Below are 13575 nucleotides of genomic sequence, written 5' to 3'. Positions count from 1 at the left end.
TGAATTGCTTGAAGCCAGGAGGCGGAGGTTACAGCAAGCCGAGATCACGCCACTGCACTCCAGCCTGGAAGACAGAGCAAGGCTCCATTTCAAAAAAAAAGAAAAAAGAAAAAAAGAAGAAGAAAACATTGGGGAAACCCTCCAGGACACTGGTCTGGGAAAAGATTTCTTCAGTAATACCCTACAAGCACAGGCAACCAAAGCAAAAATGAACAAATGGGATTATATCAAGTTAAAAAGCTTTTGCACATCAAAAAAGTGAAGACGCAACCCACAGAATGGGAGAAAATATTTGCAAACCACTCATCTGATAAGGGATTAGTAACCAGAATATATAAGGAGTTCAAATGACTCTATAGGGAAAAGAAAAAAAAAAATCGAATGATCTGATCAAAACATGGGCAAAAGATCTGAACAGACATTTCTTAAAAGACATACAAATGGGACAAAGGATATGAAAACATCACTGATCATCAGAGAAATGCAAATCAAACTACAGAAAGATATCATCTTCCTCCATTTAAAACCGTTTTTATCCAAAAGACAAGCAATAACAAATGTTGGCAAGGATGTAGAGAAAAGGGAATCCTCGTACACTGTTGGCAGAAAGGTAAATTAGTACAACCACTATGGAGAACAGTTTGGGGTTCCTCAAAAGACTAAAAATAAAACGGCCATATGATCCAGCAATCCCACTGCTAGGTATATACCCAAAAGAAAAAAAAAATCGGTATACAGAAGATATATCTGCACTTTCATGTTTACTGCAGCACTAGTCACTACAGCTACAATTTGGAAGCAACCTAAGTGTCTATCAGTATACGAATGGATAAAGAAATGTGGTTCATATACACAATTAAGTACTATTCAGCCATATAAAAGAATGAGATCCTGTCATTTGCAACAACATGACGGAACTGGAGGACATTATGTTAAGTGAAATAAGCCAGGCACAGAAAACACAAACATCACATGTTCTCACTTATTTGTGGAAGATAAAACTTTAAACAACTGAACTCATGAGATACAGAGTACTAGAATGATGGTTACTAGAGTCTAGGAAACCATTGTTCTAGTACTCTGTTATACTATCAAATACTAGATCTCATTCTAACTATATTTTCCTAGACTCTAGTCTAGACTAGAGGTTGGAGGGGAAGCAGAGATGGTCAATGGGTACAAAAATATAGTTAGAATAAGATCTAGTATTTGATAGCATAACAGGGTAGTTACAGTCAATAATAACTTACTGTACATTTTAAAATAACTACAAGAGTATAATTAGATTGTAACATAAGGAAGGGATACATGCTTGAGGTGATGGACACCCATATTTACTCTAATATGATTATGATGCATTGTATGCCTGTATCAAAAATATCTCATGTACCCCATAAGTATATATACTACATACCCACAAAAATTTTTAGAAGTAAAAATAAATTTTAAAAAATTCATTCATAACTAAACAAAGATAATATGAGAGTAACTATCAAGTATCCAATAAGTGAACAAAATACACTCTTAGTTAAAACTACTACAAATAATACAACCTTTCACAACGGTCTTGTTCTGGCAGGCAAGCTATAAAGACTAGAGAAGAATAGAGAGGAAAAAAAAACCTATGAATACTTTACTTGAACCAATATGAATACTTTCAGCTGTTCTTATCAAGTCCTCAGAACTCTGAGGGAGTGTTTTCGTGAGAAGTTAGGATGTAAAATTATGTTCTCCATTCCTATTATCATTCACTAATGACAGAGTAGTAGTATAGTATGATGAATGGCTTGTTCTCTCCATATCTGAGATGGAGAAAAAGTAAGATAATTCTGTAAATAAATTAAATCACTGTCTAGGAGACAGAAATCTGCTATAATCTTTTAAATATCCTTAAACACAGGTACATCTAATTCAAGTCAGAAAGATAAATTACAAATCTTACTTTTTTGTTTTAAAATAAAGACAAGGAATTTCTTATATATACAGATGAGTTTTAAGTCAACTACATTTCTATCTTAGACAAAGCCATTTTAGAGCTCACCTACCTTAAAATATTCTACAAGATCTCTACAAGTGACTTTAGATCCACTTATCTCTTTTTCTACCAAATTTTCAGGGGCAAGCAGCAATGGAACCAGATTTCGAAGCTCTCGTTTAAAGTCTTCATCAATATCTAGAAAACACAAAATTGAGCAGCATGTTAGTCCAAAAAAAATTAGGTCCCTATTGGTACGATTTCATAAAATTCTGTTTTATGAAATAAGAATACATAGTATCTATTACTGAAGTGGATTCATTTAAAAAAAAAAAAAAAAAAAAAAAAAAGCTCATCCAATATGCCATATCTCATAGGAAAAAATATAATCCCCCCCTACTCTACTAGGCTATTTTCCCCAACCCCCCAGTAACACTGCCAGTTCAAATAATAAATAAACCATAAATAAATTTGTGGACTACCAAGACAAATTTCACATTTAGTATTAATGAAAATGTCCTTTTTCAAGAGGCAAACAATTCATAAAATTGTATCAAATTTTACTACTAGATTTTGTTTTACCAGCCATGCTGTAAAAGTTTTGTCAATCCCCAAGCGTTTTGCCATCACACTCAAAATAATCCAACATACATCAACTATACTATCACTCCTGAAACAGAGACTTATGTCTGATTTCATCAATATAATAAAATGATAAAGCCTTTTAACAGACTGCAATCCATTGAAAAGAAATGCTCTCAGCCTTCAGAATTTTCAGGACATCAGTGCTGAGCTACAGACATTATAAAATAGGTTAATCAATATGCTAGACAGCTGCAAACAAATCAATGGAATGCTAGAGAAACAACACAGAGCATTACAATCACAACATGAACAATGCATCTAAACATTCTCCAGTATAAAACTGGACATTTAAGGCGTCATGTATTTTCTTAAAAAACTTTCCACCTCTAATAAATAAGTTCAAATTTTAATAAGAATGGGAATTCCCACCTTTCAATCTCCCATCAAAACTAGGATTAGTTGCAACTTTAAGACCAGGATGTGGCAAAAGGAAGCAACCAAGATTTGAGAAACAATTGTGTATGTGCTTCCTTACATTCTGAAGCTCTTCATGTTGATTTTTTTTTACCTGAGGGCAGAGAGAGACAGGTGAAGTTGTAAACAGCAGAAGAAAAATTTCTTTAAAGAAAACACACACAGACTCGCATGCACACTTAACTCAGATGCTACTCCTAAGGAGTCTTTTTTGACAATACAAAAAATTACGAAGGCCCATTTCTGACCACTATGTTAAGATCCCACTATTTTTTTTTTTTTTAAAGACAGAGTTTCACTCTTGTTGCCCAGGTTAGAGTGCAATGGTGCGATCTCGGCTCACTGCAACCTCCGCCTCCCAGGTTCAAGCGATTCTCCTGCCTCAGCCTCTTGAGCAGCTGGAATTACGGGCATGCACCACCATGCCCGGCTAATTTTGTATTTTCAGTAGAGACAGGGTTGGTCAGGCTGATCTCGAACTTCCGACCTCAGGTGATCCACTCGCCTCTGCCTCCCAAAGTGCTGGGATTACAGGCATGAGCCACCGCACCCAGCCAACCCCACATTTTCTTAAACCAGAAAAGATGTTTTTCCCAAGTAAGCTGCCTGGAACAGCAAAAACTACAAATAAGGTAGTTAATCACAGTATCTAATAGCCAAATAATGAACTATGGTTGTGACTTATATACCAGTAAATAAATTAAGAATTTACCTTTAAAGTACTTATAACAGCAACAAAACAGAACAAAACAAAAAAAAGTATAAATTTGCCTACAAATAAAAAGTTTAGCCCCTAAGCAAAGTAAAAGCTAAGATAAAAAAATTACAGTGCAGTACAAAGACCTTAGAAATGTGTTAGGATTTCAGGTCCCTCTCTAGGTGATTTATGATTTATGCTAGTTACAGAACTTTGAGAAGGGAAACTGGCATGTATTGGGGGGAAGAAAATCTTAAACTTAGAAACATTTTAGATAATTACTCATTTATCCAAATATAACTCACATAGTCTCCTAAATACTTTTCTGGAAAATAATTTTAACAAAATATGCGCTATTTATAATTAAAACCTGGAAACTACCTAAATCTCCAATAACAGCAGAATGGAAAAACTGTTGTCTATTCATTCAATGGATACTATACAGCAATGAGGATAAATGAATTAAACTATATGCAACATGGATTAACCTCAGAAACATAATATTGGGTTAAAAAAAAAGCTAGACTCAAACAAATACATTCTTTATGTGATTCCATCCATATAAAGTACAAAAACAAAGCCTGTGAGAAGTCAGGATAGTAGTAGAGGGTTTTGGGGGAGGGTTGGTATATGGAGGTAGGTGCTTCTAGGTGCTGACTAAATAGCTATGTTCCTTTTTTACAAATTCATCAAGCTACACGCTTATGATTTGAGCAATTTTCTGAATATATGTATCACATTTCAGTAAGGTTTTTTCAAAACAACTTTCTTGTTTTTCAGTTACATAATTCTGAGTTTAGTTAGTATGTCTATTGTGCTTTGTGTTAATTTCTTCTGAATGAGCCAGAGAGAGAAAATGCGATGACTCAAATTATTTCCAAAAGTAGGATCTGGAAATGCCTTTCGAATAATCTAATTATGTTGAATTGCTTTTAACCTCATTTTAAAAATTAAAAAAAAAATGGTGCTTGCTTTCCCCTTCACCTTCCGCCATGATTGTAAGTTTCCTGAGGCCTCCCAGTCATGCTTCCTGTTAAGCCTGTGAAACTGTGAGTCAATTAAACCTCTTTTCTTCATAAATTACCCAGTCTCAGGTAGTTCTTTATGCAGTGTGAGAACAGACTAATACACAAGTACTTCCATGGGGGGGCTACCTTTAGGAATAAAGGATCATGATCCTTAATTTTGATTCAAGGCACTATCTTCTTTGATAGGAATGCAACCACTTTACTTTTCATCAATTACAAACAGAGTCACTTGGGCTAACCTGGAATACTTTATTCCAACGACATGTAAATACTGGTAATGTGACCAGCAGTCCGGACAGCCCACCCCTTTGCCTGGCTTGGTGCTTACGCTCTCCTCTTTAAGAATTAAGTCTTACCTGTAATCTCTTTTCAAGAAACTGCTTTCCACCTTCCAAACCATATGAATGTTCGTAAGGATAGCTCCAATCTCGAATCAAAAACATTAATGTCTATACACACAAAAATAAAAATTGTTTATTTTACAATAAAGAAAATTTACGAAAAAAAAAATCACAACTCTAACAATTGAAGCCTCCCTTACTCTCCTGAACAATGCTTATCAAAAGTTATAGTAACCAAATGGTTACTTCCGGTCATGGTTATATCAAGGACCCACTTAAACAACATTCCCAGACCCTATACCAAGCAATATATTTAGTGAAGAACTTCACTAAATATAAAGAGTCACCACAAGCAATAATACAGAATTTTTAAAAACGAAAAACGGGTATATCAGGACATACAGATCATAATTTTATATCATGGTTGTATAACTACAAGACCAACTAATTCTAGATGGCTATCTAGACTGATTATAGATCTGGTGTCAATAAGGACATTTTCACAGGATGTTTTTACTCATAGAGGGTGAGATTTCTCAACCTCAGCACTGCTGATATTTTGGGTCAGTTAATTCTTAGTTATGTGTAGCTGTACTGCGTACTATAAAACGTTGAACCATATTTCTGGCCTCTATGTGCTAGATCCAAGTGGTGCTAAGCTCCCCCACAAAACTGTGACAACCAAAAATGTCTCCAGACATTAGCAAATGTCCCCTGGGTGGCAAAATTATCCCAGTTCAGAAAAAACTGATATAGGCCAAATAGGGTATATTTCACCCATAATCTGCTCAACTACTTAATAAAAATTGGCATGACTGTCTTATATTTCCTATTAAGTTTAGAATAACATCTATTAAGAGAAACATTACTCCCCTTAATCTAAGTGAAAGCATTAAGAATTAGCCTAGATTCATTTATTCTATTTATCCTGTTAGCCTATTACTGGTAAGTATGCTGATGATGACATTACCAAAGGTTAGTTTCAATTGCACTTAATCTGTTGCTAGTGATGAGTCTGTTGTAATATCCTGGTGTCTCCAAAATTACAAACTGAGGTGGCTTCACAACTTCTCACAGGCAAATCTTTAAAATGTTAAAATAACTTTTTTACCTGAAATGGTTTCTGGTAGATTTCTTCCATCGCAAGTCTTCCATACTCTGTAAATAACTATTAAATCGAGTTAGTTAAAATAATGCCTCTAAAGAGATTCAAAGAAGACATGTGTAAACCTGTTCTACATCAAAGCTCCAGGTACTAGAACCTTTAAAATCATTTGAAAACCAAACATTTAATTTTCTAACACACTAGGTATATACAAAATTTCTTCCAGTTAAGAAGTCATACATCAGTTTAAACCCATATAACATTCAATCGTGTTACCAATATTACAGGCTTCCAAGTGTAAATTCACAATACAGTGAGAATTAAATTTTCAATACTTGGCACATTTTCTTTAAGAAATATGTGCTTGCAGCTGGGCGCAGTGGCTCACACCTGGTAATCCCAGCACTTTGGGAGGCCGAGGTGGGCGGATCACCTGAGGTTAGAAGTTCAACACCAGCCTGACCAACACAGTGAAACTTCATCTCCACTAAATATACAAAATCAGCCAGGCACGGTGGCGCACGCCTGTAATCCCAGCTACTTGGGAGGCTGCGGCAGGAGAGTCCCTTGAACTTGGGAGGGGGAGGTTGCAGTGAGCCGAGATTGTGCCATTGTACTCTAGTCTGGGCAACAAGAGCGAAACTCCAACTAAAAAATTAAAATTAAAAAAAGAAACACGTACTTGCAAATGTTGAAGATCATCTTCTTGAATATTCTGAGACAGATTATATACCTGTTAAAACAAAATTTATTTTGTTTTTTATTAGTGTATTGTTTTGAATACCCGGCTTGTATATAACTTTACTTGTGGAAAAAAGGTTATTTTGTACCTCAGCGCAAAGGAATCACTTAACTACTATCTTGACGAGTGACATGTGAAAAGGATTTTCTCTTTTTTCCTAACAATAGTCAAGATAGAATACTAAGGAAGCAGCAGTGGTGGTAAAATATGTAAAACACATGAATATATGCATATTCATGGCCTAAAAGTGGCAGAAAAACAAGTGTGCTAAATAGTAGGTTTCTTTTACTCCTTCTCAAAGCTCTTTAATGTTATGATATGATCATCTTTTAAAGAGTGTAGGTTATTTCCACCACCATTTTTCTAAATTAGTGAATATAAGGGGCAATAGTTTACAAAGATAAATTCCTCCCTGGTACAATGAGTATACAGTGACTCAGTGGGTACCTCCACTACTACTGACTCTAGTGTGGTTCTCTTTTTACTCACACTCCTCAGTTTACTTACTCATCAGTTTTTACTTCCACTCAACATGACAATTTTACTGGCCTGTGGAAGCTAATAAAAATAACAGTAGGTGGCACTCTTGCCCTTTCCAGAATTTTTTGGAGGCAACTAGAGCTGATAAAGGAGGGTCTAAACATCCTCAGGAAGGGGGATTTTCATCCATTAATTCTAAGACAGATCTTTAGAAAGTAATCTACACTGCCAGAGGAGAAAAGTGGCCATCAACAGATATCACCTCTGCTAAAATAACTTACATCTTAAGGAACCAGGGTGACTCCAAAGACCAAACAATCTGTTCTAAGAGCAAATAAGTGATACTCTGGCCAAACCACTTGGAGGTCAAGAATATAGTCGATTTAGGCCAGCAAACCTAAAATAATATTCTTAGCTACTAATTCCAAACAAGGATTTAAAAGTAATTGATGACTGAGGTGATGACTTTAGATTTTAATATTTTTAACATAAACTCTGACACAATGATTAACCTATGTGGGCCTCTGCTTTTAGAAAACAAGCCTGGATCCTTTCATTGTCAGGGCCAGGAAACAGAGAAAGGGATTTATTTAACTTAGATCACTAGTACTTAGCATACTGTCTTGTATATAACAGGTGCTCAGTATGTATTTGTTGAAGGAATAAATGACAAGAAGATCAAATTAACATTTATCTATCAGCCAGATATCTTACACAAGGAAAGAAAACTACCCCCTCAAAGGCAAGGAAGAAAATAATCATAATCTTAATCTTCTTGGTTATTTATACTTTACAAAGCACTTTCATATGCATTATCTCATTTAGCTCTCATTTCTGACTGCACACAACAACCACATGCAAGATAGGCAAGATGACTAAAACTCATTTTACAGACAACAAAGTGGCTGTACAGCTTTAAGTGGTTGTCTAAAACCAGGTCTCTTACTATCAAAAAGTTGAATAAACAAAGAAAAAAAGACCAAGGGATAAGTTATAAGACAGAGAACTCCCTCTAGAGCCAGCTAACCTGAGGGGCTTCTGCTTGCTTCAAGAGAATCACAGTTGTGCCATCTTGCAAGATCAGAGAAAAAAGAGACTTAGAGGGTCCCCACCAGCATCACTTAGTGGGTAATGACAAATATCCCAACCCTATAATAAACTGAAGCCAAGCTGAAGAGTATACTTCCTTTAGCTCATGTTAACAGCCAACCTTCTTTCCACTCTGATGGCCAGGTACTTCAAAGTGAGGAAGGAGGAAAATGGGAGCTTAGAGAGACGAGTCATATGTTCCAGACATTACTGGAAAGCATTAAAAAAATCCAAGACACTGTGACAGCATCACCTATGATCTACCATTGATAAGAACAATTTCTTATCTTGGGAGGATCACATACCCATTTTTAAAAAATATTTGCAAATATACTTCTTGATACACCATCACCAGCTGGGCCTAACCGCCATACTTCAATAATTCATTTTTCAGAGATGTATCAGCCACAGATGATCTCAGAAAAGAAAAAGTAAAGAAATACCAAATGACATGTGATAGTTTAATTCAGTCCAATCCATCTAAATTATACAGAAAAGAAATGGCCTAGCCTGAAGAAACTAGAACCTGATAGAACACCAAATACAATTTGAATATAAGTGAAAAAGAGAAGGGATTTTATCCCTTCCTAAATGAAGATGCTAAAAATCCTGTTTATTATTACATAAGCATTATTTGGGTTTCCTAAATTAAACATTAATTAATTATTCTGCTTTTATCTCCTTTAGTTCAAATAACTGAGTACCACTTGTCACAGATATAGAATAAAAAACTAGACTTCTAAGCTTAATTACTTGGGTTTTTTGTTTGTTTTAGCCAAAAAAAAAAAAAACCAAAAATATACTCTCCATATTGCTGTGTCTGGTAGCCATCTAACTGATTTCAATTACAGATAATGTGATATCTTTTCCTTTTTTAAAAAAAAAAACAAAAAACAGTATATATTCTATAAAGAAAAAATAAGAGACTGGTTGTTGGTTTATTGCATCCTTTTTAACTATCCAAAGTACAAAATTTCACATCCTAAGCCAGAAAACCATGCATGGAAATGTAAATAACCAATAAGAAATGTAAATAGCTTTCAAGAAATGTAAATAGCTCTCTTTAATTTTAATTCCTTTTTTTCCCTTCAATCAAAAGGCATTTTGCCAGCACAAGGTGGCACATGCTGATAGTCCCAGCTACTTAAGAGGCTGAGGCAGGAGGATCACTTCAGCCCAGGAGGAAAAAGCTAGAGTATGTATGATCACACCCATGAATAGCCACTGCACTCCAACCTGGGCAACATAGTAAGAATCCATCTCACAAAAAATTAAAACGGCATTTTCAAGAGGGGCCAAACACCAGGCGCGGTGGACCATGCCTGTAATCCCAGCACTTTGGGAGGCCAAGGTGGGCGGGTCACCTGAGGTCCAGAGTTCGAGACCAGCCTGGCCAACACGGTGAAACCTGTCTCTACTAAAAATACAAAAAATTAGCTGGGCATGGTGGCGGGAGCCTGTAGTCCCAGCTACTCGGGTTAGGAGAATGAACTCGGGAGGCAGGGGTTGCAGTGAGCCGAGATCACGCCACTGTACTCCAGCCTGGGCAACAAGAGTGAAACTCTGTCTCAAAAAAGAAAAAAAAAAAGGGGGGGGAGGGGTCAAATGATTATGTGAACTGATTGCACCACTTACTCTTGTGTCTCACCTGGACAGAGCTAGTCATAGTGCTCAGAGCAAACACCGTTGCACAGTCTTTGATAGTTGACTGGCTATCAAAGGCACCCTGGGTATCCATAAGCAGCACGGCAACCTAGGAATTTGAGAATTTAAAATACTTAGTAAAACAGTGGCCAAAAATGACTATAAAAAAAATCAAATGATAAATTTGAAAATCAGTCATTAAATTAAGAAAAGTACTTATATCTCATACATTTGACATAATAATCCATATGTTAAAGTTATCAAACATTACTAGTTCTGTGTTGTTTTGATTTTTGATACCAGAAAATAGCCCAAGAAAGAACACAGGGTAGAAAAGTATAAACAGATTTTTACTTTCGTTCCATTAGGTCTGTCAATCACAAATACTTCATTCCAAACTTGTATGCCTGTTGTTTCTCTTTCACAGCCACCTCGCCATGTAAAGCCTGTCAATGGTTCATTGTTTCCACCAATCCAACTTTGAGAATCCTGTCAAAGTTAAGGATAAATGTAAAATAAAACACAATTAAGAAATAAAAGAAACCCCAAAAATCACCTATTCTTTATTTTACAGATGGGGAAACTAAATCCAGAGAGAGAGAAAACACTGTGTAACAAACAAGTAGTTACAAAGCAGTCCTTAAATCCCATGTGGGGTTCTTTTTCTTGTAGAGATGTAGTCTCCTCCAAACTTGAATCTTCTCAAATCAGCTCACACTACTACTCTCTAGGCTTCTAAATAAGTGGGGTCATACTTCCCTCCTTTTTAGAAAGATTTCCTGGCTGGGCATGACAGCTCATGTCCGTAATCCCAGCACTTTGGGAGGCTGAAGTGGGCAAATCACTTGAGGCCAGGAGTTTGAGACCAGCCTGGCCAATGTGGCGAAACCCCATCTTTACAAAAAGTACAAAACTTAGCTAGGCATGGTGGCACACTCCTGTAGTCCCAGCTACTCAGGAGGTTGAGGTACGAAGGATCACCTGAACCTGGGAGGTTGAGGCTACAGTGAGCTGAGACTGCACCACTGTACTCCAGCCTGGGTGACAGAGTAAGATCCTGCCTCAAAAAAAAAAAAAAAAAAAAAAAAGAGAGAGAAAGATTTCCTAAAATGTTAAAAACCATAAAAAAAAAAACTCGGCACCAATTATTTTAACATGATCTTACACAGATAAGCAAAACTAAGTTTCAGGTAGAAAGACTGTCAAAACAGCATTGCTCTCTTTAGAAACAGCTTATACTAAGAAGTTTTCACACTGCCTTCATTTCCTCTTTAAAAAATAATCAATTTTAGGCTGGGTGCAGTGGCTCATACCTATAACCCTAGCACTTTGGGAGGCCGAGGCAGGTGGATCACCTAAGTGGCTGAAGTGGGCAAATCACTTTTGAGGCCAGCCTGGCCAACATGGTGAAACCCCATCTCTACTAGAAATACAAAAATTAGCCAGGTGTTGTGGCACACGTCTATAATCCCAGCTACTCAGGAGGCTGAGGCAAGAAAATCACTTGAACCTGTGGGCAGAGGTTGCAGTGAGCAGAGATCGCACCACTCCACTCCACCCTGGGAAAAAGAGTGAAACTGTCTCAAAAATTTTCAAAAAAAATCAATTTAAAAAGTAACCCCAAGACTTGTTTGGAACCTGATTTAAACAAACCAACTATTTAAAATGCCTTTTTTGAAACCAATAGGAAAATATGAACCCAAATTGGTTATCTCATTAGATGGTGTTAAATTAGGGTAAAGAAGATTGTTTGGTGTGCTAATGATACTGTGGTTAAGAAAAAAATATATAGTCTTTATCTATTAGATACTCAAGTATCTGTAGTGAAAGGATATGTCTGGCATTTGCTTTAAAATATTCCGGGAGGTGAGGAAAAAAGAGAACAGATAAAACAAGACCAGCAAAATGTTGACAGGTACACTGGAGTTCATTATATACAATTCTCTTTATTTTAGGGTATGTTTAAAATTTTCCACAATAAAAGTTTTTAACTAGAACCACAGGGCTAAATTTTTATTATGAAATAACATGAAAGTTAATATATAAGGTAATTTTTCTAGAAAATTAAATCTGGGACATAATAAACGAGTATCTTTGACAGACGTCAAGATCCCTATACTTCAGTATACTTAAAGTCCACATAACCTTTACTCAATGTACCCCACAGGAAAAATTCCTTTGTTTCAGAAATACTTCTAATAAGCCTGGATATCTAGTCTAAAACAAATTACAAAGCCTGAATTAGGAGTGGAGAGACGTTTAAGACAGGACCAATGAGGGACGAAGCAATTTATTAAAAGCAGACACACAGTGGCAAAAACAAAAACAAAATAGTGTCAGCCAGGCATGGTGGCTTACGCCTGTAATCCCAGCACTTTGAAAGGCTGAGGCGGGTGGATCACTTGAGGCTAGGAGTTCAAGACCAGCCTGGCCAACATGGTGAAACCCCATCTCTACTAAAAAGACATTAAAAAAAAAAAAAAATTAGCCAGGCGTGAAAGCACATGCCTGTAATCCCAGCTACTTGGGAAGCTGAGGGAGGAGAATCGCTCGAACCCAGGTTTCACATGGGTTGTGGGAAGTGGAGATTGCAGTGAGCTGAGATTGCACCGCTGAGCTCTAGCCTGGGCAACAGAGAGAGACTCTGTCTCAAACAAAACAAAACAAAACAAAAAGTATCATCCAGACCATCACCTAACATAGCTTTAAACTTCAAGCCATCTTTAATTATTAATTATTATTATTATTCCACAAAACTCCCATCCCCAGTAGACCCACCAATCCTATCAATTACAAACTTCTCTTGGATTCATTTCTTTTTCTTCAGTTTTCAATACCTTCAACTTAAAGACCTCATCTATGCTGGTCAGAAGGCTGCCACCTGAGACAATTCCATTCACAGTATATATGATGGACTTGTGTTTCAGGAGGCACCCTTCACAGGACTCAGAAGATTATTTTGACACTCCCCAAACAAGCAAAATTGGTGATCCTGCCCCTTGACTGCATATTTGGATACTTCATATTGGTCCCTATGCAACTCCTGCTCTATCCTCTAATCCATTTTTCCATAGTCATTGAATGTTCACAAGAAATGTAATCGTGCCACTGTCCTGCTGAAAAGTCATCTGTGGCTCCCCACTACCAATAAGACCATCTGGAGATCTGCTGCATTAAGAATCCTTTTTTCTTTTTCTTTTTTTGAGACAGGGTCTCACTCTGTCACCCAGGCTAGAGTGCAGTGGCCCAATCAGCACTCACTGAAGCCTCATCCTCCTGGGCTCAAGTGATCTTCCCACCTCAGCCTCCCAAGTAGCTGGGACTGCAGGTGCACACCACCACACCTGGCTGATTTTTGTATTTTTTGTAGAGACGGGATTTCGCCATGTTGCCCAGGCTGGTAACAATCCATCTC

General features: G+C 36.8%; 1 protein-coding gene across 10 annotated transcripts in view; it reads right to left on the bottom strand.

Moving 5' to 3' along the window:
• ATL2 (atlastin GTPase 2) overlaps positions 1-13575 on the bottom strand; it is a 79498-nt gene that overhangs the window by 12366 nt on the left and 53557 nt on the right. For 7 of the 10 annotated variants that reach the window (XM_045369477.3, XM_045369479.3, XM_045369478.3 and 4 more), the window contains 7 exons: positions 10515-10649; positions 10165-10269; positions 6888-6938; positions 6212-6268; positions 5116-5208; positions 2990-3128; positions 2046-2173 (listed from right to left, as the gene is read on the bottom strand). In XM_045369477.3, coding sequence (XP_045225412.1) covers positions 2046-2173; positions 2990-3128; positions 5116-5208; positions 6212-6268; positions 6888-6938; positions 10165-10269; positions 10515-10649 — 708 coding nt within the window. Of the gene's footprint in view, positions 1-2045; positions 2174-2989; positions 3129-5115; positions 5209-6211; positions 6269-6887; positions 6939-8821; positions 10270-10514; positions 10650-13575 lie in introns of all 10 variants that reach the window. The other 3 variants (XM_065527168.2, XM_074011956.1, XM_074011957.1) reach the window with 1 other exon arrangement.

This window comes from Macaca fascicularis, chromosome 13 (genome assembly GCF_037993035.2).
Source record: "Macaca fascicularis isolate 582-1 chromosome 13, T2T-MFA8v1.1".
NCBI lineage: Eukaryota > Metazoa > Chordata > Mammalia > Primates > Cercopithecidae > Macaca > Macaca fascicularis.
The sequence above is the reverse complement of the archived record's forward strand: the minus strand, read 5'-3'. Positions and strand labels throughout refer to the sequence as shown.